The 25,338-nt window shown below is 41.7% G+C and overlaps 1 protein-coding gene across 3 annotated transcripts in view; it reads left to right on the plus strand.

Moving 5' to 3' along the window:
* Positions 1-25,338, plus strand: part of SASH1 (SAM and SH3 domain containing 1) — a 212,430-nt gene that overhangs the window by 124,518 nt on the left and 62,574 nt on the right. For all 3 annotated transcript variants that reach the window (XM_003255856.3, XM_030809810.1, XM_030809811.1), the window contains 4 exons: positions 4,920-4,960; positions 7,801-7,887; positions 10,511-10,623; positions 24,020-24,121. In XM_003255856.3, coding sequence (XP_003255904.1) covers positions 4,920-4,960; positions 7,801-7,887; positions 10,511-10,623; positions 24,020-24,121 — 343 coding nt within the window. The remainder of the gene's footprint in view (positions 1-4,919; positions 4,961-7,800; positions 7,888-10,510; positions 10,624-24,019; positions 24,122-25,338) is intronic.

The following is a 25,338-nucleotide window of genomic DNA, read 5'->3' on the forward strand; positions in this document are numbered from 1 at the left end:
GCTCAGTCTTCATAATGTTTCTCTTCGTAGTGTTCAGCCAGTCTCAGAGCTTAGAGTATGCAAGTCACTTACAAATTCTTCTCTGCAGCTCTAGACTCACATATCAAACTGTTTCTTTACTGTCTCCACAGGGATGTGTAATAAGCACCGCACACTTACCATGTCCAAAGGGGACCTCTTGTTCCCTCCCCTGCTGTTCCCCTGCCCAGCTTTCCCCATCTGGGGAAGTGAATGTTATTTCATTATTTAGGTTTCTGCTCAGAGAAGCCTTCTCTGTCCCATCACCTCAACTTCTCCTCACTCCTTGACTCTGCAGTCGCCCTCCTTGAATCTGTCTTGTTTATTGCTATGTTCTCAGGACCTCAGAGGATGCCTGACTCCTACTGAGAGGTGAATAAATAAATACTGAATGAAAGAATGAGTGAAAATGAATACACAAAGCAATTTAACAAAGAATTTGTTAAAGACAGTGGTAGGAGGAAAGAAACTAGTTCAGTTCTGGGGATACTGTCTCTTAAATTATTATTTTTTTAAATGGGATTGATAAATTCCTTAATGAAGGAATTTTCTTAAGTGAATTTTGCCTTCAGGAACAGCTAAAGCAGTTTAGGGATCTTGAGGAAAAATGTTGACACTTAAGCAGGTTTGAGGTCTTAATAGTAGGAGTTATTGATGAACAAGTATTTGCTAAGTTTCAGTTCTGAGACTTTAAATCCAATACTTGATGATAATTAAATGTTTAAATGGATTTTTAAAGCGCAGCAGAATATTAATTATTGCTTTTTGGTCATCAAAATCCATGCTGAAGTTACCATACTTTTTACCCATTGACAATGAAAGATGAGTCCAAAGAGTAGATCCACCTCCAGCGCCCACCATCCTCAGGCCTGGGGCTTCTGGCTGGAGGAAGGAGGTGCTACTACCAGGAGGCCTCTTTGGAGCTGACGTCTGAGCATTAATTTCTTCCACCAGGAGATTAGTAAATGACCCCTTCCACCTGCTGCCATCCACATTTGGACTTGGGTTATATCATTGATTTTTGCTCCTGCTGGATGAATTTTAATAATCGTTCTCAAGGAGAAAGGAGATGGCATTTTGCACTGCTTCTATGCCAGCTTCTGTTTGCAGGGAAAAAGTCACTGCATCCAAATTCATATGTTGTCATTTTCCTCCTTTGTAAATTTGATAAGTTGGGGAGCCTCATGCTTATGAAACATGGGCTTGTTATTCTTTGGCCAGCATCTAGGTGGTGAACTTGTGAAATTTTAAAAACAAAATCCCACTCACCACAGCAAGATGAATAAAGAAACTACAGTGCCATCTGCTGGCATCCTGGGGAAATTCAAGCAATGCCTGGGCCAAGTCCAAACCGGAGGATAAAATTATTCAAAGTGTGTGATAGTTTGAAGACAGTAGATTAAAAATAATGAAAATATTGTCAGTCATCATTTCAGAGAGAAAATGCAATCACGCTTTGTGATAATGGTGTAGCAGTGGGAGTGTACATTTTTCTGCAGTGTACTTTTTGAAGTATTTTGATGACTTTTAGGGAAAGTAAAAATTCGCAATTTATGTTTTCACTTATTACATAATCAGTTTTATCCTGAGGTAGGGATATTTGGTCCATAGCAGTTAGGTCAAGACTTCTCTAGTCCTGGCCGGGCATGGTGGCTCACGCCTGCAATCCCAGCACTTTGGGAGGCCGAGGCGGGCAAATCACCTGAGGTCAGGAGTTCAAGTCCATCCTGGCCAACATGGTGAAACCCCGTGTCTACTAAAAATACAAAAATTAGCCAGGCATAGTGTCATATGCCTGTAGTCCCAGGAGGCTGAGGCAGGAGAATCGCTTGAACCTGGGGGTGGAGGTTGCAGTGAGCTGAGGTCGCACCAGTGCACTCCAGCCTGGGCAGCAGCGTGAGACTCTGTCTCTAAAAAAAAAAAAAAGACATCCCTAGTCCTTAGGGTGAGGACGAAAATACATATGGGGCTCCCTGTGCCTCTGGTGGCCCCTTACAGAAAACATGTTTAACCAGTTGCAGACCCCAGCCCGCTGAAGTAAGGTGGGCAGCTGCACAGTCCCATGACTTGAAGTGCAAAGTGCAGCACAGTAAGATTAAAAAAAATATTAAGAATCTAAACTTAGCAGGAACCCTTCTTACTTTCTGAAGGATTTCCTGCCTCAGTCCCCAGCCAACTAGCTCGCTTTTATTTTGCTCCCACTTCTCCCGTGGCCCTGAGCACGTTACGTTTACTGCTTCTCTTCCTCATTCTTCTCCTCCCCTCCCCCCTCATCATTTCTTATGCTTTTTTGTTCCTGTCTCCCTCCGTCCCTAACCTGTGGCTCCCCTTTCTTCGTGTTCATCCATGTACCTTATTTGTGCTGTTGTTCAGTACATTTTGGCTGAATGATTTAAATTTTGAAATGGCTACCTCCTAAAAGCCTTGCAGGTAAATACAGGTATTTTCATTTTTGTGTGGACAGGAGGAAGGAGAGTAGGTCCGAGCCATGTTTTGGCACAATTTGGTGATAAGTGAGATTTTCCTTACATGTTCTGTATTCACAGCACAGGAGTAACGGGAAATAACTAGAATTCAAAACTAGCTCTTGTCCTCTCTAGCGGTTTCTCCCCTGATTCTGTTCTTAGCTCCGACTCTCCCTTAGTTTACAATAGAAAGCATTCAGATTTTTATGCTGGTCATCAACAGTTCTCTGCACTCAGACGTGGAGAATGGTGGTGCTTGCAGGGCATGGGCCTGCCACTCAGAAATGGCACCCAGTGGTCAGCCCACACCAGTGCAGCTACACCAAAGGGTGGTGACTTATTAAAAGTGGCTCTGCATGAAAAAGCCTCCCTCCCCTCTCTCTGGTCACCTTAGATTCTCAAGGTCCTTTTATCCAAAAGGTAGGCAGAAAATCACTGTAAGTGATTAGGATATTCAATTCTTCTTCCTCTGAATGAGACAGAGTCTCATTCAGTCACCCAGTTTGGAGGTCAGTGGTGTGATCATAGCTCACTACAACCTCGGACTCCTGAGCTCAAGTAGTCCTCCTGCTGCAGCCTCCTGAGTAGCTAGAACTAGAACTATAGATGCATGTCACCATGCCCAGTTAAAACTTTTTTAAAGTTTTTTTTTTTTTTTTAAACAGACGGTGTCTCACTATGTTGCCCAGGCTGCTCTCCTCCTGCCTCAGCCTTTGCTCTAATTTTTTCAGTGTAACTCATACCTGGCCTCCCACTTTCTTGTCTTCCCTAGCCTTCAGATGCAGAAATCACCTCTTCCATCTTCCTTCCTGGTGGTGAACTTGTAGTGAAGATTCAGGTTTAAATCCCCCAAGTGTCTGTGTCTGTTCTGATGCAGATGCCTTCTTTCTGGTTTCCCTTGGCTGCAAGCCCAAGGATACTGTATTTTCCTTCTGGGATTTGGACACACCTAATGAAAGATTTTGCTCCACACTCTCTACTGTTCCCTTTTTTTTTTTTTTTTGAGACACAGTTTCACTCTGTCACCCAGTCTAGAGTGCAATGGTGCGATCTTGGCTCACTTCGACCTCTGCCTCCCAGATTCAAGCAATTCTCCTGCCTCAGCCTCCCGAGTAGCTGGGATTACAGGCCTGTGCCACCACGCCTAGCTAATTTTTGTATTTTTAGTAGAGACGGGGCTTTGCCATGTTGTCCAGTCTGGTCTCAAACTCCTGACCTCAAGTGATTCGCCCACCTCGTTCCCTTTTTGATACAACCAATTCTAGCTTTCTTTGGTTTTCCCGCTTTCTTTCTTTAAATTTTGTTTGTCTAAGTTTTTTTCTGGAGGAAGGCTTAATGAACTGGTTTTGGGCTGTGTACACTTTTCAGATTATTTGGGTTAATCTGTATCTGCCTTCACAAACTGGCAGCCAAAGGTGTTGGGGTGGGGGGCAAATTCGATGCCCAGACATATATTGATTAATTTGGACACATTTTAAAAAACATTGGTTTATTTGCCATCACTTAAAAATGTTAGAGCTCTCGTATAAAAATACAGATTTCTGGCTGGGCACAGTGGCTCACACCTGTAATCCCAGCACTTTGGGGGGCCGAGGCAGGAGGATTGCATGAGGTCAGGAGTTCCAGACCAGCCTGGCCAACATGTTGAAACCCCATCTCTACTAAAAATACAAAAATTAGCCAGGCGTGATGGCGCACACCTGTAATCTTAGCTACTTGGGAGACTGAGACAGGAGAATCGCTTGAACCCAGGAGGCGGAGGTTGCAGTGAGCCGAGATCATGCCACTATACTCCAGCCTGGGCAACAGAGCAAGACGCTGTCTCAAAAAAAAAAAAAAAATGCCGATTTCTGGCTTCTCTTTGAACATTGGAAGATTCAGCAGGATGGACATTGCACTTGCCAACTGGCAGCAACCAACTGGAGGAACTACGTACTGGCCGCCCCCTCTATTAAGGACACTCAATATCCTGTTGTGGGTCTCTCACCCGCCTCCCTGCCCCCTTTGTTTTCCTAGAGCCGACCACTGTACTCATCTGCGGGCCCAAGTGGCATTTGTGGTGCTGAGTTTATGTTTTCATTATTATTTGCTTTCTCTTTTACACAAGAGACTTCCCAATGGCAGTAACTTCACTTGTATTAATAGTTCACAGAATGAAAGGTACTTCAGCGATCATGTAGTGAAGTCTGTCTTCTTCATTTAATATTACAGGTCTCACCTTCGAGTGAGTCTTTAATAAATGTCGACAAATGGCACACGAGTCTATTTCTAGGGAGTCAGCAGACGGGTAGAAAAAGCCAGTGGTAAATAGCCTATAACAATTTCCCTGGCTGTATTAAGTAGTATTGATGCTGGTTCAAACTAGTTAGGGGGATTTTCAGTTGTCCCATGAAAGCAAGGCTCCCTGGTAATCTGATTTGTTTTTTTTTTTTCTAGGAACCCTCTTCATAAATCAAACTCAGAAGACAGCTCTGTAGGTCAGTACTACTTTTCTTGTTTTACCTATGTCATTATTTTAATACTTCATAGAAAACACGAACATGTGAAAATACAAAACCCACAATAATCCTTCTACTCAGAAATAAACACTGTTAAGATTTTGATGTACAACCTTATTCTCCTTTTTCTAGGGGATTTCAAAAAAACATAATTGTGATCATATTCTGCATACTGTTTTATAGTTTTTAAGTTGAATATGTTATGAGCATTTTCCCATGACTGAATATTCTCTACGTTAATAGAGAAAAAATTAGAAGCAACCTAAATATCCAGCAAAGAACGAATTGGTTAATTAACTTAGGGCACATCCAATATGGTGGAATATTATGCAGACTTAAAAATTTACTGCTGCTGTAAATATCCTGGGGTCTGTGTCCCTAATAATGTCCTTAGGATAAATCCTTCAATTTGGAATTTTTTTGGATCCAAGATTATGCATAATTAAGGCATTGTATGTTTTATATATTCTTGATTATAAAATTCACTGTTTAGTAACAGCTATTCTGTTTGGATCAGAGGGTGGGTGGCTGATAGTAATTAGGAACATAAGTACTCAATCAAACCTGGCTGCCTGGCTTTGAATCCGCCGACTCAATAGCTATCACCTTGTGCAGCTCACTTGCACCGAGCCTCAGTTTTCTCATCTGCTAGGTGGGAACAGTGATGTGTCATATAATTGAGTATTAAATGAAATTTGCCATTAGATAGCAAAGTGCCTGGATATAGTAGCTGAATAAATGTTAGCTATTGCCATTTATTAGGCTGCATCTCTGTTTCAGAAACATGAAAATGGGAGAAGGGAATATAGCTTATTTATAGTCAAAGAAATATACTCTCAGCCTGTGCAGTGGCTCACTTCTCTTATCCCAGCAATTTGGGAGGCCAAGGATGGAGAATTACTTGAGCCCAGGGGTTCGAGACTGACCTGGGCAACATAGCAAGATGCACTCTCTACCAAAAATTTAAAAATTAGGTGGGCATGGCATCATGCACCTGTAGTCCCAGCTACTTGGGAGGCTGAAGTGGGCAGATCCCTTGAGCCCAAGAGTTTGAGGCTACAGTGAGCTGTGATTGCACCACTGCACTCCAGCTTGGACGAAGAGATCATGTCTCTTAAAAAGAAAATAAATAGGCCGGACGTGGTGGCTCACATCTGTAATCCCAGCACTGTGGGAGGCCGAGGCGGGTGGATCACGAGGTCAGCAGTTCGAGACCAGCCTGGCCAATATGTTGAAACCCCATCTCTACTAAAAATACAAAAATTAGCCAGGCGTGGTGGCTCGTGCCTGTAATCTCAGCTACTCAGGAGGCTGAGGCAGGAGAATCACCTGAACCCAGGAAGCAGAGGTTGTAGTGAGCCAAGACTGCACTGCTGCACTCCAGCCTGGGCGACAGAGCAAGACTCTTGTCTCACACACATACACAAAAAAAAAAGACAGAAAAAGAAAAAAGAAAGAAAATAAATATTCCCGAACTGTCCAAGAGCAAGGCTGAGTTAATAATAATTAGTCTGCTTTAACCCTGCATGTCTGACATTTGCTTCAGTGTTAAGCCCAAAGGCAGTGGGTGATACAAAACTTGCCATGAAGCTCTGTCTTTGGCGGAAAGGCTCTGGTTTCATTCCCACAGCTCTGGGGGCTGTGAAAACTTAAATGTGTGGGCATCCTGTTTTGACAGACGACGCCCTTTCTAGCCTGGGAGCACCATAGACATGGTTCCCACACATCTGCTTCATTGCTTGGCACCACCAGTCTAGACTGGGGAAACCCATCACTTCGCCGGGTTCGCTGGGCCCTGTTTCCAGTGGCCATGGAGCAACCAGACAGACAACAAGTGGTGACAGAGCTGCTATTTTGAATGTGCCACAGCTGCTATTTTGAATGTGCCACATCAGCACGATGGCAGACACCGCTGCTGCTGCTCTTTATTTGTAAAGAATGAAGGACTGTTCTACCCACTCACTTTACTTACTCTCCCCTTTCGCTTTGCTTTTAAAAAGGTGTTACATATTATTGATGATCGGAACCCCACCACATATTAAAAATGTCTAGCTATAGCAGCAAATTTGTTTTCACTTGAAAGTCACCACAGTCATCTGGAAAGGATGGGGGGTGGGGTGGGTAGAGGGACACCCATTTGGGAGATGACACAGCCGGATTGCAGTCTTTCTTGTCTTTGTGCCCTGGGTAAGCTGTAGGTGGGTCACCAGGTAGCCTGAATGCCAGGGAGTGCCATATGCATGCCATAGCGAGACCCATGCAGACCACACTTCTGAGAGTAACACTGGGGGCCAGACCCAGAGACCCAGGGGACCAACTCCCCTGACCTGTGGGCCCAGGACATACCAACCATTCTCTTCTTGTCGTTAAATCTGGAATAACAGAAATAAACCAAGGGTAGATCAACAACAGAAATAACAACAAAACAAAGTGAACTTCTTAAAATACCCTATTTGTGGTGTAGTTGAAATAATTGTGGCTAAGACCAAAGGGGGGAAATATACTGCAAGACGAGGCCAAATTAGGCATACTAATTAAACAAACATCAAAGTAAACGCAAAAATGCATCTTTTGCCTTCCTTTTTGATGTTTCTGTTTCTCATCTTAACCTCACTGCACCATTTCTTGCTACTAGGAAATTTGCATTTCTCTTAAACAACTTTATAGGCATCTCCCATTCTTTCACTAACTGAAAGAAAAAAATGTCCTTTTGTGAAATCAAAGTATTCTTACCGAGTTTGAATTATAAGGAAGAGGCTACTTTTGTTATTAATGAATTTATTGCTTGTACTTTTTCTTCCTTTTTTTTTCCTTTTAAGGAAAAGGAGACTGGAAGAAGAAAAATAAGTATTTCTGGCAGAACTTCCGAAAGAACCAGAAAGGAATAATGAGACAGACTTCAAAAGGTACTGCAATGCAGCTGGCGGACAGTAGGTCCTTTTAGCTCTAACATGTGAAGAATCCTGTGCTGCTAATCTCAGCGGATGCTATAAGTTAGCGTAACTCACCACATGTGCCCATAAAATGTTCAACTTTTCTGACATTCCTGTTATTACATTAAGACTTTGTCCCAGTGATTTTCTTTTTTTTTAAGTCAAAGAAAACAAAAGGGGACAAGTTCACAGTTCTTTCCTTTCATAGATCTGACAGCAGAGTCCGAATCTTTAGTTTTCTCAGTCGCACCAACCTCAGAAAAATCTTTACTCTTCTCTTGTCAAGATCTAGCCTGAAAGGGCCTAGAGAGCCCTAGCATGTGTTGGTCTGGGGCTCTCCTGTCCACGTTCCCACTGAGATCCTTTGCATTCTTCTGAACTTCTGATGCTCTTCTGCAGCGGGACGGTTATGGGGTGTTGCCCCTGGAAACTCCGGTGGTATGACATCATGGGAATTTGCCCGGGCGGCTTTGTGGAGGGAGTTCTGCCCTACTCTTGGCTGTGTCTTTTGTTGTTGTTTATATAGTAAGTAAATATATCATCCCTTTGAGGCTCAGTTACATAATTTATGTTTCCCCAGTATTCACAGAAGAAACCAGAGCAAATTCACTTCCAGATTCCAGTCCAGCTGAATGAGGCTATCAGTAGATTAAAAAGTTTTCCTTGATCACCAGTGACACTGCTTGTTTTCCTTTACAAAATCTTAGTGTCCTGTGCTGTGTGGAACGTTTGTCTAATTATCAGTACACATGGAAATGAGAAAAACGGATGTGAACAGCAGACACGTCACAGCACACCTGGGTTCCTTGGCAACACTCCACTTGGTTCTTTTTTCAAGTTGTCCTACTTTTAAGCATTCCCAGTTTTTTGTATTCACCCAGCATCACTTGTGATTTAAAATAAACCTTGGATTCTAAAAAAAAAAAAAAAAAAAAGTCTAATTTAGAAAGAAAGCTAAGGAGAAAGGGAGAGGTACAGAGGGAGAGGGAGGGAAGGAGGAAGCCAACAGTTTACCAGCTAACGTGGATTTTTAAAGAACCCAACCAACTCCCCATCACCCTCTCTGCCATTTGAGGTGACACAGATAGTAAAATGAATCAAACCAACAGGCTTCTCTCTTCACCCAGCACACACTATTATTCTCCCTGTGCAAGTAGCAAAGGGAACTTGAGGAGTATTTTTGGATTGATTGATTACAAAATGGAAGTGAGATGGAAATACAGGGCAACATAAATTCCAAAGTCAGCCGTGCCTGAAATGGTTGCCTACAAGTCTACAGGCAGACTCTTCCCCTCTGTCTCTTACACCAAAGGCAAATTAAGCCACAGCCAGGGGCATCCTAACGATATTGGAAGCTGGTAAATAGTATGAATGAGAAAGCTGGGGAGGAGAGCAGCGTGTGGGACTGGAGTGGGGATGTTAAAGCTCATGTTCAGTAACACGTCCTTCCCCACACACTGACCAGAGGCACCATTGCCCAATGTGGCTCAGATATACTAGAGGCAATAGCAGTCTGTTTGCTCTGTAGGAAAATCTTTGGAATCTAATGAGACATTCTCTTCTCTGCAGTTCTAGCTGCCTTCAGGTGTGAGTTGGGAGTTGATTTTCCATCAGTTTGGAAACCAATTTATGACAATAATACTTTCAGATACAGACCTATATGGCACCCTTCTTCTGATTAACTCAACATGCTTCATGTCTGTGATTTGCACTTAGCTTTTTTTTTTTTTTTTTTTTTTGGTCTTCAGATGGAGTTTTGCTCTGTCACCTAGGCTGGAGTGCAGTCGTGTGATCTCGGCTCACTGCAACCTTCACCTCCCAGGTTCAAAGCAATTCTCCTGCTTCAATCTCCTGAGTGTCTGGGATTACAGGTGCCTGCCACCACACCCGGCTAATTTCTGTATTTTTAGTGGAGACGGGGTTTCACCTTGTTGGCCAGGCTGGTCTCGAACTCCTGACCTCAAGTGATCCACCTGCCTTGGCCTCCCAAAGTGCTGGGATTACAAGCATGAGCCACTGCGCCCGGGTGCACTCAGTTTTGAGGAATAATAACAGTGAAATAGCTTAGTAGGAATGGAAGGTTTTGCCAGGCTGTGGGTCTGGACTCTGTGACCTTCCTTCCTCTGTCATGACCTAGGATTCTTTCCCACTTCTTTGCAAAAATATTTTCTTCTCATTTGTATTTCTAATGAAAGGACACAGAGAACCCACAGCTGAAGGAGCCTTGGAATGCTTGTATGATCCAGTTGGGTGTGTAAATTAGATCTTTACTCCACCTATAGCGAGGAGCTCTCTCTCACTTTCCTCCAAAACCTGCCCACTGGGTGCTCTATATCTCGAAGGCTCTACCATCTTGAAGGATTTGTTTCTGTGGTGACACCCACGTGTTCTGCAAGCCTGTTTCTTAATCAGAGGTGCTTATTGGCTTCTTAAAAAGCAGCATATTTTTGCCATCCTTTGCTTCATCAGTAACGTTCAACATACATAGTGTCCTGAGCAACATTCTTCCCTAGCCCGAGACAGCAGATGTTCAGCATTGACATTCTGTTTCGTCATTCTTGTTTTCACTCCGTTACTCTTTGTCCTCAATCTCCAGGAGAAGACGTTGGTTATGTTGCCAGTGAAATAACGATGAGCGATGAGGAGCGGATTCAGCTAATGATGATGGTCAAAGAAAAGATGATCACAATTGAGGAAGCACTTGCTAGGGTAAGCATGCAGATACCTGGTTTATGTTTGAGAGGACTTGACTTTCTGAAGTGTAAAAATGTTTGCGGCCAACAAGGGGTATATCAGGTACCCATGTTGTCAGATAAAATATTGATTCTGTTTACTTGATACAAACATTCCACTTTGTGAGGTGAAACTTCTATAGTCAATGAAAACATGAATGAATGAATGAATGAATGGCAGATATTTTTGATCTGTGGACCACATTAATGAGGAAAATGGCCTTCTGAATGCAGCTGCAAAATTCACAAGCCTTTTGAAAAGAATGTAATCAGTAATAAAAGATCAATTATTAAATAAAAATCAAATGTACTAAAAACATTGTAAACATCAGGATTTTTTGTTTTTCTGAGGTAGGGTCTCACTATGTTGCCCAGACTGTAGTGCAGTGGTGCAATCACAACTCCCTGCAGCCTCAACCTCCTGGGCCCAAGCAATCCTCCCATGTCAGCCTCCTGAGTAGTTGGGACCACAGGTGTGTGACATTACACCTAGCTAGTTTTTAAATTTTTTACAGAGACAGGGTCTCCTCATGTTGCCCAGGCTGGTCTCAAACCCGTGGGCTCAAGTGATCCTCTCACCTTGGCCTCCCAACATGTTGGAATTACAGGCATAAGCAAGTGCATGTGGCCTACAAATGGCAGTTCTATAAGATGCCTTCACAAACTGAATTTTGAATAATCTAAAGGTTATACTTACTTTCATATCTAAGTAAATATTAATCGCAATTTATTATGTTTGTTTTTTGTTTTTATTATTTCCCCCTGAGTTAAGTTAGGCACTACAAGAAGCCTAATTAACCTTTAGGATACTAGAGCAGCATTTATGATAGTAAGGCAGCAATTTATTAAGAGATTCCCTGCTTTGTTGTTGAGCAACGAACCCATTGATTCTTGAATTTTCACTTTGAACAGTTGGTTCAGTACTGTGCAGGTAACTCCCAAATAAACAGGTTTAGAAATTGACAAAAACCTTCAAATCACCAAGGAACCATTGAATGAGTTTACCGTTGTCTTGGTCCATTTTGTGCTGCTGTAACAGAATACCACAGACTGGGTAATTCATCAAGAACAGGAATTTATTGGGGCACAGTTCTGGAGGCTTGGAAATCTAATGTCAAGGGGCCCCAGCAGGTTTGGTGTCTGGTGAGACTGTGCTCTTCTAAGATGACACCTTGTACACCACATCATCTGCAAGGGAGGAAGGCTAGATGCTTATAAGCCAGAAGGAGGAATGCCAAGAAGCTAAAGGGAGCAAACTTGCCCTTTGATAATGACAGCAATACTACCCTATCACCTCCCAAAGTTTCACCTCTTAACACCGCCACAACAGCTACCGAATTCTCACCATGAACTTGGGGAGAGACAAACATTCAACACATAGAAACCATAACATTCAACCTATAGCAACCATTGAGTAGAATCTTAAAGGTCTGAAACCTTGAAACAGTGGCACACATATACTCAGTTTAGTTTAATATACAGTAGTTCCCTCTTACATGCAAGGGATATGTTCTGAGACCCCCAGTAGATGCCTGAAACTGCAGATGGTACCAAACCCTATACACACTATGTATGTTTTTTCTTATGTTCCTATGCATACATATCCGTGATAGAGTTTAATCTATAAATTAGATATAATAAGAAATTAACAACAATAAAAATAAAATAGAACAATTATAACAATATCCTATAATAAAAGTTATGTGACAAAGATGTCCATTTTCACTACTGTTATTCAACATAGTACTGAAAGTCCTAGCTATAGCAATCAGGCAAGAGAAAGAAATAAAAGACAACCAAAGATTCCACTGAAAAACTGTTAGAACTGATAAATTAAGTAAAGTTGCAGGCTACAAAATCAACACATACAAATCAGTAGCATTTCTATATGCCAGCAACAAATAATCTGAAAATAAATCAGGAAAGTAATCCCATTTATAGTAGCTACTAATAAAATACCTAAGAATAAACTCAACCAAAGAAGTGAAAGCTCTCTATAATGAAAACAATAAAACACTGATGCAAGAAAAGGACCCCCCCCAAAAAAAAAGGAAAGCTATTCCATGTTCATGGATTAGAAGAATCAATATCATTAAAATGGCTATACTACCCAAAGCAATCTACAGATTCAGTGCAATCCATATCAAAATACCAATGACATGCTTCACAGAATTAGAAGAAATAATCTTACACTTTGGGAGGCCGAGGCGGACAGATCACTTGAGATCAGGAGTTCGGAACCAACCTGGCCAACATGGTGAAACCTCGTCTCCACTAAAAATACAAAAATTAGCCAGGCGTGGTGGCACGTGTCTGTAGCAAGCTACTTGGGAGGCTGAAGCAGAAGAATAGCTTGAATCAGGGAGGCAGAGGTTGCAGTAAGCCGAGAGATCGTGCCATTGAACTCCAGCCTGGGAGAGAGTGAGAATCCATCTCCCCCGACTCCAAAAAAAGGAAAGAAGAAAAAATAATCTTAAAATTTGTATTGAACCACAGAATACCTAGAATAGCCAAAGCTACCCTGAGCAAAAAGAACAAAACTGGGGGAATGACATTAACTGACTTCAAATCTATACTATGGAGCTGTAGTAACCAAAACAGCATGTTACTGGCATAAAAACAGACATATAGACCAATGGAATAGAATAGACAGCCCGGAAATAAACCCATACATCTGCAGTGAACTTACTTTCAACAAAGGTGCCAAGAATATACAATGGGGAAAGAACAATCTCTTCAATAAATGGTGCTGGGAAAATTGGATATTCATATGCAGAAGAATAAAACTAGACCCCTCTCTCTTGCCATGTAGAAAAATCTAATCAAAATGGATTAAAGACAAATCTTTAAGACTCAACTATGAAACTAGCAAAAGAAAACATTGAGGAAATTCTCCAGGACGTTGGACTGGGCAAAAATTTCTTGAGTGATATCCTAAAAGTACAGGCAGCTAAAACAAAAATGGACAAATGGGATCACATCATGTTAAAATGTTTCTGCACAGCAAACAAAGCAATCAGCAAAGTAAAAAGACAACCCACATACTGGGAGAAAATATTTGCAAACTACCTGTCTGACAAAGGATTAATAATATATGTGGAACTCAATAGGAAAAAAAATCCAATCTAATTTAAAAAATGGAGAAAATATCTGAATAGACATTTCTCAGAAGAAGACATACAAAGGGAAAACAGACATGTGAAAAGGTGCTCAACATTATTGGTCGTCAGAGAAATGCAAATCAAAACTACAGTAAGATATCATCTCACCCCAATTAAAATGGCTTTGTGGGATGGAGTCTCACTCTGTCACCCAGGCTGGAGTGCAGTGGCGAGATCTTGGCTCACTGCGACCTCCGCCTCCTGGGTTCAAGTGATTCTCCTGCATCAGCCTCCTGAATAGCTGGGATCACAGGTACCTGCCACCACACCTGGCTAACTTTTTTTTTTTTTTTTGAGATGGAGTCTCGCTCTGTTGCCCAGGTTGGAGTGCAGTGGCGCAATCTTGGCTCAGTGCAACCTCCACCTCCCAGGTTCCGGCAATTCTCCTGCCTCAGCCTCCCGAGTAGCTGGGATTACAGGTGCCCACCACCACGCCTGGCTAATTTTTGTATTTTTAGTAGAGACAGTGTTTCACCATGTTGGCCAGGCTGGTCTCAAACTCCTGACCTCAGGTGATCCACCCGCCTCGGCCTCCCAAAGTGTTGTGATTACAGGCATGAGTCACTGTGCCTGGCCTAAAATGGCTTTTATCCAAAAGACAGGCAATAACCAATGCTGTTAAGGATATGGAGAAAGGGGGACCCTCGTATATTGTTGAAGGGAATGTAAATTATTACAGCCACTATGGAGAACAGTATGGAGGTTCCTCACAATGCAAAAAAATAGAACTACCATATGATGCAGCAATCCCGCTGCTAGTATCTACCTAAAAGAAGGGAAGTAAGCATAGAGCTATCTGCACTCTTATGTTTATTGCAGTGCTGTTGACAATAGCCGAGACTTGGAAGCAACTTAAGTGTCCATCAGCAGATGAATAGATAAAGAAAATGTGGTACATGTACACAGTGGAGCACTACCCAGCCATAAAAAAGAATGAGTTTCTGTCATTTACAGCAACATGGATGGAACTGGAGGACATTATATTAAGTGAAATAATCCAGGCACAGAAAGTCAAACTGCACAAGTTCTCACTCATTTGTGGGAGGTAAAAAGTAAAACAATTGAACTGATGGAGATAGAGTAGAATGATGGTTACCAGAGCCTGGGGATGGTAGTGAGGTGAGGTAGGAGGTAGGAGGTGATGGTAGGTAGGTAGGAGGTGATGGTAGGAGGTGAGGGGAAGTATGGGTGGTTAATGGGTACGAAAGTAGAGTTAGAAAGAATGAATAACATCTAGGATTTGCTAGCACAACAGGGTGACTACAGTCAACGATAATTTATTGTACATTTCAAAATAACTAAAAGATTATAATTGGAATGCTGGGCTTAGTGCAGATGAGCAGGTCGGTGCTGGGGCAGGTGGCGGAGTGGGTGGCAGGTGAAAGTGACAGCCTCCTGTCCATGCTGCTCATCTCCTGCGCCTTCATTCTCAGCCTGGTCTGCTTTGCCACAATCGTAACCACCTGGCCCAGCTGCTGGCTGGTGCAAAATGCTCATCATATGTTTTCTCTCCCATTCCATTCCTTGGGCATGCCATACATTTCGGAAAAGTTCAATTGAATTTCTAGAAAGTGCATATGAGAAGTATGGACATATGAGAAATATGGACCTGTATTTAGTTTTCCTATGGTGAGCAAGACATTTACTCCTGGAGAGAGATGAGACTGCACCACTATTTTTTTTGAGACGGAGTTTTGCCCTTTCAGCCAGGCTGGAGTGAAGCAGCATGATCTTGGCTCACTACAACCTCCACCTCCTGGGTTCAAGCGATTCTCCTGCCTCAGCCTCCTGAGTAGCCGGGATTATAGGTGCCTGCCACAACGCCCGGCTAATTTTTGTATTTTTAGTAGAGATGGTGTTTTACCATGTTGGCCAGGGTGGTCTCAATGTGATCTCATTTGATCCACCTGCCTCGGTCTCCCAAAGTGCTAGGATTACAGGCCTGAGCCACTGCGTCCAGCCGACTGTACCACTTTTTAATAGTAAAACCAAAGATGCAGAAGATGTCTGCAGTCATCTCAGGACACCTGTGTTTGGGAAGGGAGTTGAATATGACATGCCTAATCCAGTATTCTTGGGGCAAGAGAAAATGTTAAAAAGTAGCCTTAATGTAGCCCACTTTAGACAGCAAGTTTCTATAAGTGAAAAAGGAATACTTTCAAGTTGGGGAGAAAGCAGAAAAAAAAATCATGTGAAGCTCTTTCTGAGCTCATAATTTGATAGCTAGCCATGGTTTACATGGAAAGGAAATCAGAAGTCAACTCAGCGAGAGGTGGCACAGCTGTGTGCAGCTGTGAGTGGCGGCTTTAAGCCTTTGGCCTGGCTGTGGCTGGCCACCTTGGCCACCTCTGCGTGATTGCAGAAGCAGGTACAAAGCTCATTGAGAGCACGACTATTGTCTGTAAGGCAACCCAGAAACACAGAAACCAGAAGAAAAAATCCAAGGCATTCTCCAAACTTTACTGGATTCTACAGACAAGGGTGAGCATCTATTGGCAGATGAGGAAGTCACAGGGCTGCTTATTAGACTGTTCTCAGGGCAGCATACATCCTCAACTGCTGGTGCCTAAATGAGCTGCTTTATAGAGATGAATCACTTCATGAAAAATGTTATTTGAAGCAGAAAACTGTCCGTAGAGAGGATCTACCTTCTTTAACTTATGACCTGCTCAAGATTGAAACTCCCCAGCACTTTGGGAGGCCGAGGCAGGCGGATTGCCTGATGAGGTCAGGAGTTCAAGACCAGTCTGGCCAACATGGTGAAACCCCGTCTCTAATAAAAATACAAAATTAGCCGGGCGTGGTGGCACACGCATGTAATCCCAGCTATATGGGAGGCTAAGGCAGGAGAATCGCGCAGGCAGAGGTTGCAGTGAGCCGAAATTGCACCTTTGCACTCCAGCCTGGGCAAAAAGAGCAAAACTCCATCTTAAAAAAAAAAAAAAGATTGAAACTTATTTAATCACTGTACAGAGAAACTTCAGACTTAAACTTCCTGTATTGACTATACTGAGAATGGCTAAACTGCCTCAGAGGGTGTGATAGGACGTGCCATTCCTCCAGGCCACCAAATGGGTTTATCTCCCACTGTCAATCAAGGATTTCAAGACAATTGGGTGGAGCTTGTGGATCCTGATCAGTGATTACAGGACATCTCAACAGGAGAGAAGATTGTCTATGTGCCATTTGGAGGTGGGCGTCATCATATTGGGAAAACTTTTGCCCATGTTCAGATCAAGATAGTTTGGTCCACTCTGTTTCATTTGTATGAATTTGATTTCATTGATGGATATTTTCCCACTGTAAATTATAAAACCATGATTCATCACACCCCTAAAAACCCAGTTATCACATACAAATGAAGATCAAGATGAGAAAGGCTACAAAGAACTAATATGTGAAACATTACTGTAAGCTGAAAAATCATTGGAAAAGAATGAAACTTACAAAACAAACCTCAGCGTACTGTCTTTTTTAGTGTAATTTTAAAAGATAGCCTAACTTAGGATTTCAATATTTTATTTACTGAATGCTTTCATCTCATCTAATGGCATTAACAGACATTTTCTAATAGCTTTATGATGGATAATTAACACATGTGCTTTAAGGAAGTCAAGCTCATTGGTAAAAAAGTTGCTTAGGGAGATCTAGGTCATCAGCAGATTTTAAATAACAATTTCTGTGTACCGGGACACCTCTGAGGTATTGCAGGTTTGGCATCAGACCACTGCAGTAAAGGGAATGTTGCAGTAAAGTGAGTCACATAAATTTGTTGGTGTTCTCAAAAAAATAGTTTCTGGATTTAATATAAGACGCACCACCTTATCTCTTCATAGAACTGAAAAGAGTTAGGGCCTTGCTCTGGATTCGGCGTTGGCTTACGAGAGTGTTGTGGCTGTTCTGATCTTCTACACAGACCACTCAAACTTTCTCCATGTCAGCAATAAGGCTGTTCCATTTTCTTATCATTTGTGTGTTCAGTGGAGTAGCACTTTTCATTTCCTTCAAGAACTTTTCCTTTGCATTCCCAACTTAACTGTTTGATGCAAAAGGCCTCGCTTTTAGCTTACCCTGGCTTTCAACATGCCTTCCTCACTAAGCTTAATCATTCCTAGCTTTTGATTTAAAGTGAGAAGCATGCTACTCTTCCTTCCAATTAAATGCACAGAGGCAATTGCAGGCTTATTAATTGGCCTAATTTAAATATGTTGTGTCTCGGGAAATAGGGAGGCTTGAGCAGGAGGGAGAGAGATGGGAGAATGACCGGTCAGTGGAGCCGTCAGAACACACACATTTATCCATTAAGTTCACTATCTTATATGTTTGGGTTTGTGGCTCCCCAAAACAATTACAATATTAACATCCAAGGTCACGGATCACAGGTCATCATAACAGATGTAATAAGAATGAAAAAGTTTGAAATACTGTAGGAGTTGCCAAAATGTGACAACAGGGACTCAGAGTGAGCCCGTGCTGTTAGAAAAATGGCACTGATAAACTCGTTCAATGCAGGGCTGCCACAAACCTTCAATTTGTAAAACGCAGTTTCTGTGATGTGCAGTGAAGTCTAGCTCAGTAAAATGAGTTGTGCCTGTACCAATTTTAAGGGCTTACATAGCTCTTGGCAAGTAGGTTCAGGACATTCAAATCTTTTACTAATTCCATAAGATGTAGAAAGCCCATACTTGGAAGCTATAGGTTATTCATTTATGTGAGTAATTTGTTTGTTGGGGGGTGAAGATAAGAGGGAAGGGAATACACTCACATTTAAAGCCTTGGATAAAAGAGAATAGTAGTAAATTTATTGGAATGATAATACTCAGCATTAATGAGCGATATTGTAGAAAAATATGTCCTTTGCCATTTTAACTGGAAGCACTGTCTATATGAAATTGAGAGAGATCTATGACCGTGATTTAATAATCACATTTCCTTAAAAATAATTATTTATACTAAAGACTGCTCAAGTCAATGTGATCTAATCATTAAGTATTACACATTGATCTGATAATGTATGTATGTGATTCCAACAAGACCATATCCGTGTGAAAGTCAGAAATAAAGTCCTTTGGAGATTAAGCAAAGAGCACTTAATGTTTGTCATTGACTATCACTGATGTTTTGGCATGGTGAACTTTTCTTTTTTTTTTTTTTTTGAGATAGGGTCTTGCTCTGTAGCCCAGGCTAGAGTGCAGTGGCGTGATAATGGTTCACTGCAGCCTCGACCTTCCAGGCTCAAGCAGTTCTCATGCCTCAGATTCCTTAGTAGCTGAAACTCTAGGCATGTGCCACCACACCTGGCTAATTTTTTTTTTTTTTTTTTTTTGAGACAGATTCTTGCTCTGTCCCCCAGGCTAGAGTGCAGTGGCACGATCTTGGCTCACTGCAACCTTCACCTTCCAGGTTCAAGCAATTCTCCTGCCTCAGCCTCCCAAGTAGCTGGGACTACAGGCACGTGCCACCACGCCCAGCTAATTTTTGTATTTTTAGTAGAGACGGGGTTTCACCATGTTGGCCAGGCTGGTCTCAAACTCCTGACCTCAAGTGATCCACCTGCCTCGGCCTCCCAAAGTGGTGGGATTGCAGGCGTGAGCCACCGTGCCTGGTCCAAACTTTTCTTAATTCCGGGTGTCATACATCTGATTCCCTGGAAGCACAGCCTGAGATAGAGACTCTTGTGTATCTTAGTCTATTTAGTGTTGCTGTAAAGGAAGACCTAAGACAGGGTAACTTATAAAGAAAAGAGGTTTATTTGGCTCATGATTCTACTGCCCAGAGATTGGTCATCTAGTGAAAACCTCAGGCTGCTTCCACTTATGGTGGAAGGCAGTGTGTGTGCAGAGATCACTAGGTGAGAAGAAACAAGGGAGAGGGGAGATGCCTGGCGCTTTTATAACAACTGCTCTTTGGGGAACAAAAAGAGTGAGAAATCACCTTCCCCACCCCTCCCCAGGGTATTAAACTATTCTTAAGGGATCCTCCCTCATGGCCCCAAACACCTCTCTTTAGGCCCCCATCCCCAATATTGGAATTCGATTTCAGTATGAGGTTTGGGGAAAGAGACATCCAAACTATATATAGCATTGTGCAAGTGGCTTATTGAAAGAAGGCTTTTAAGAGAAACCTCTAAGTGAGGGAGAAGGATGAAGTTGGACAGAGATGTGATTTCAGGAAGAGTCTAGCCTCACTCAGCCTGATTCCAAAGGGAGTGGGGAGCCCTGGAGGGTGAATGGCATTGTAGAGTTTGTCATGCCAGGGATGAGATGTCTGAAAGCTGATTGGGGATGGGGAGCAGCCATCTAGATATCTTTGTGGAGACAGCTTCTTTTAGTCATGTTCTCTAGAGCAGGGTATGTGAATTTATACCTATAGGACATTCTTGTAAAGTCATTAAGGTAATCTGGGCATCTGGTATACCAGAGCACAAGATTATGAACCAGGAACCTAGATGTATCGTTGAGTCATTTCCTTATAAAAGCGATTGTGCATCAAATCACAGAGATTTGGACACATATAGAGTCCATAGGAGGTTTTTAAAAAATTGATCCCATGGGGAGAAGTTGGAAATGATTTATCTCAAAAGAAGCAGTAAAGAACTTAATCACAGTCTTCAAGTGCCCGAGGGTTGTTAAAGAGTACATCTTTCGGATGTCCTGGAGAATGTTTGATTGTTTGTTTGTTTTTAAAATCTCTACTGAGGACAGATTAGAAAGAAATGAATTTAAAAAGCAGCTGGAGTGGATTTCGGTTTAATATAATGTAAATGCTCTTTATAGTAAGTACTAGTAGAAATTGGAACATTATGATTTATCTCTCCCTAAAGGTCTCCAGGATGGAATAAGCATTACTCTTTTAAAGATGGCCATCATTCTAAAAAATCATGTCATGGACTTCAACTGTGAGAAAACAATGAGATTTGGGAACACAGGATGTGAGGGAATGTTTTTGTAAGACACACACACACACACACACACACACACCCCTTAAAATGTCATTATTTTATAACTCCTGGAATTAATGTAAAACACTACAGATTTGCTTTAAAAGGTATACATTCTTTAATGAAATTACAAATGGTCACGCCTTCATGAAATTATAATTAAACCAAAACTTCTCAAAACAAAGTGGAATATAAAAATGTAATTATAACAGGTAATTATCCATGTAATAACCTGTGTAATTACATGGGTTTTTTTTTTTCTCCTGTGCAGTGCACTTAAAAAAAAAATAGAGAGCTTTTTTGTAACTTTAAAACACTTAGAGTTGTGTAATTAGGATAATTAAAAAAACAGTTGCCAGGTGCGGCGGCTCACGCCTCTAATCTCAGCACTTTGAGAGGCCAAGGCAGGTGGATCACTTGAGCCCAGGAGTTTGACACCAACCTGGGCATCATGATGAAACCTCATCTCTACAAAAAATACAAAAAAATTAGCTGGATGTGGTGCCATGCCCCTGTAGTCTGAGCTACTCAGGAGGCTGAGATGGGAGGATTGCTTGAATCAGGGAGATCAAGGTTGCAATGAGCCATGATTGCACTACTGCACTCCAGCCTGAGCAACAGAGTGAGACCCTGTTACAGAAAACAGACCAAAAAACCAGTTAAGTTGCAATGTTTGGGTAGGGCACAGAATTAAAATCTCTATCAGAAGAGCACACATACTTTTAGGCCCCAAAGTAGATAGCAGAGATGAGCATACAGCAGGAAAAAAAAAATCATCATATATGATTGACTAGTTAGAAATTTGTACCTGTTTTCCTTAAAGCTGAAAGTTATTTAGTGGCTCCTAGGAGATGCAGCTAAGGTTGGGTATAAACATGGACTAGAGACCTGGAGACCTGATAATCTCATGATAATCCCATTTTCCAACGGGCAGATACTCTCAATCATACAGGCAGAATGTAGCATTTCACAAGCCAATATATCAAAATGGAGAGAACATCCTAGTGTATAACATAATGTAAAGACTGGAACAATCTAAGTGTCCCTAATGTAATGGAAAGATTAAAATGATTAATACCCCTAATACCCAAAAGTTTAAACATGTCAAGTTAATGTGAACTTTGAGCTTTCTGTTCTCTGAAAGCACAATGGTAATAATAATAGGATTAGAATAACTCTATTGCTTTGATACAGTGTGCTGAGAGTTTTGCTGCATTATCATAGTTAATTCTGGCAACAGCTCTGTAAGACAGATTTATTGTCACACCTGTTTTCCAGGTGGTGGAACCGAAACACAGAGGGGTTAAATAATTTGTCCTCAGGCCTCCCAGCTGGTATTTGGTTCTGCATTCAAGCTCTTACTCAATAATCAATACTGCCTACCTCCTCCCACATATATGCAGAAAAGAATTTCACAGGTTGAAATCACAGTTGTGAAAGTGGCTTTTTCCTAGAGGAATATCTGTCATTGTAGTGGCGCTACCACATCCTCAAGCTCCAGGGCTTCGGGATTGTCCAGTCACCATCACGTGGGCTGGGAGGTTCGATTATTTCTGTTTTTAAGTTGCTTGGCACATAGAACATGATTTGATCACTGTCTGAAATTCATATGTGTACACTGCTCTGTAATAGGGTTTGAATGCAGTGACAATTGTTTTGAACCCCAGAGCTCAATTTCTGTGTAACACTCTCTCACATATGCCATCCTGAAAGATCTCATCTTGCTAAGTTAAATTTGCTCACTTATTTGGGAAGTATAGTAAAAGACGTTATAAAAAATTTTTTAAAGTAAATCTGCTCATTTTGCTATAGCCTTTCTTTCTTTTCTTTCTTTCCTTTCTTTCCTCAGAGTTTCGCTCTTGTCTCCCAGGCTGGAGTGCAGTGGCATGATCTCGTCTCACTGCAACCTCCGCCTCCCAGGTTCAAGCGATTCTCCTGCCTCAGCCTCCTGAGTAGCTGGGATTACAGGCATATGCCACCATGCCCAGCTAATTTTTGTGTTTTAGTAAAGATGGGGTTTCACCATCTTGGCCAGGCTGGTCTCGAACTCCTGACCTCAGGTGATCCACCTGTCTCAGCCTCCCAAAGTTCTGGGATTACAGGTGTGAGCTACTGTGCCTGGCCTGCTATAGGATTTCAGTTGTCTTTCTGTGTTTTTCAAAAACTAGAAACCTTGTTTCTGAACCTAAACTTTTAATATCTCTAAGATCTCAGTAGACAGACCATCCTCAAAGATCTCCAGTAACCCCATAACGTTTGTTAGGTGATAACATGGGACTAGCAACTTGAAGCCATTTTGAACAAGACAAACATGTGATTTTTAAAAATCTGTTTCAGGGTCGGTTGTGGTGGCTCACACCTGTAACCCCAGCATTTTGGGAGGCTGAGGGGGTGGAACACTTGAGCTCAGGATTTTGAGACCAGCTTGGGCAACATGGCGAAACCCCATCTCTACAAAAAAAAAAAAAAATACAAAAATTAGGTGGGCATGGTGATGCATGCCTGTAGTCCAAGCTACCCAGGATGCTGGGGTGGGATCGCTTGAGCCTGGGAGGTCAAATCTGCAGTGAGCCGTGATTGCACCACTGCACTGTAGCCTGGGTGACACAGTGAGACCCTGTCTCAACAACAACAACAAATATATATATATATATATATATATATATATATATATGTTTTATATATATATGTAAAACAACAAATATGTATATACACATATATAAATATATATACACACATATATATACACACACACACATATACATATATATACATATATATATATGTATATATATGTTTCAGGGTTTGACCCCATTTCACTAAAATGTCTGTAGTCCGTCATTTTCTCTTCCTAAGAAGGACATGCGTGTTTTTGACTTACACACTTGGAAAGGTAATTCAGAGGCCAAACTACAGACAATTTCTTTATAATCAAGCTGAGGAAACAGAAGTTTTGATGTTGGAGGGGGAAAGTGAAAATTCTTTCTGGAACACAGGATACAAAGAGTCCATTTTGCCCGTTGATTTGACTTAGATGAAAACCCACAGGGCAGGGTACTTATCTTCCTCTTGGTTTTGGGAAAGGTGTCTTTGGCTGGTGCTTAGTTACCAACACTGGCATGAAGAAGGTACCCAAAGTGATCTCTCTGCTGCTTGAGCACAAGATTATGAACCAGGAACCTAGATGTATTATTTGAGTCATTTCCCTGTAAAAGGTCTGGCCAGTGTCTGGCCATTCTTTCCATTTCAATATCCATTTCTTCTTGTTACAGCTCAAGGAATACGAGGCCCAGCACCGGCAGTCGGCTGCCCTGGACCCTGCTGACTGGCCAGATGGTTCTTACCCAACATTTGATGGCTCATCAAACTGCAATGTGAGTTTATCATGTCTTTGACATCTTGATCACCTACGCTGATAAGGGACAGTCTTTGGATTTCTTTTTGCAACTTCTGACTCGTACCTGGGTCTGCAAAGAGGTGTCGGTTCATATAGATTGCTTATTTTCTCTACCTGACAGAGACACTCATCTACAGTCAAAATAGTGTTATCATGCTGGGGTTTTGTTTTTTATTTTTTTATTGCAGTAAAGTATACATAAGATGACATTTACCATATCAGCTATTTTAAAGTGTTTGGTGATACTGATACTGTTAATGATATTGATCATTAAGTACATTCACATTGCTGTGCAACCAGCATCATAATTTACTTCCAGAAGTTTTTCATCATTTCAAACCGAAACTCTGTTCCGATTAAACAATAACTCTCCCTACACCTCCGCCTCACCCACCTCCACACACACCCTGCCCCTGGCAGCCACCGTTCTACTTTCTGCCCCTGTGAATTTGACTACTCTCAGTAGCTTATATAAGTGGAATTATACAATATTTGTCTTTGTGTGTCTGGTTTATTTCACCTAGCTTAATTCTTTCAAGGTTCATCCATGCTGCAGCATGTATCAGAACTTCATCCCTTTTTACGGATAAATAATATTCCACTATATGTGTATACCACATTTTGTTTATCCATTCATCTGTTAATGGACACTTAGGTTGCTTCCAGCTTTTAGCCATTATGAACAATGCTGCTCTGAACACTGGTGTACAGATATCTCTGAGTCTCTGCTTTCAGTTCTTTTGCACATACCTAGCACATACCTAGGGGTAGAATTTCTGGATCATATAGTAATTCTGTATTTACCTTTTTGAGGAACTGCCATTTTTTTTTCACAGTAGCTGTTTTACCTTCCTGCCAACAATGTACAAAAGTTCCAAATTCTCGCCTTTCTCATCAACACTTGTTATTATACTTCTTTGATAATAATTATCCTAATGGTGTGAAATGGTATCTCATCGTGATTTTGATTTGCATTTCCCTCAAGCATCTTTCATATGTTCATTGGCCATTTGTGTATCATCTTTGTAGAAATGTCTAAGTCTTTTGCCTGGTCTTCAGTTATGTTGTTTTGCTGCTGTTGTTAACTTGCAGGGGTTCTTCCTGTTTTCTGGATATGAATCCCTTATCGGATATGTGATTTGTAAATATTTCCTCCCACTCTGTGGGTTGCCTTTTGACTCTCTTGATAGTGTC

The sequence above is a fragment of the Nomascus leucogenys genome, chromosome 3, assembly GCF_006542625.1.
Source record: "Nomascus leucogenys isolate Asia chromosome 3, Asia_NLE_v1, whole genome shotgun sequence".
Classification (NCBI taxonomy): Eukaryota; Metazoa; Chordata; class Mammalia; order Primates; family Hylobatidae; genus Nomascus; species Nomascus leucogenys.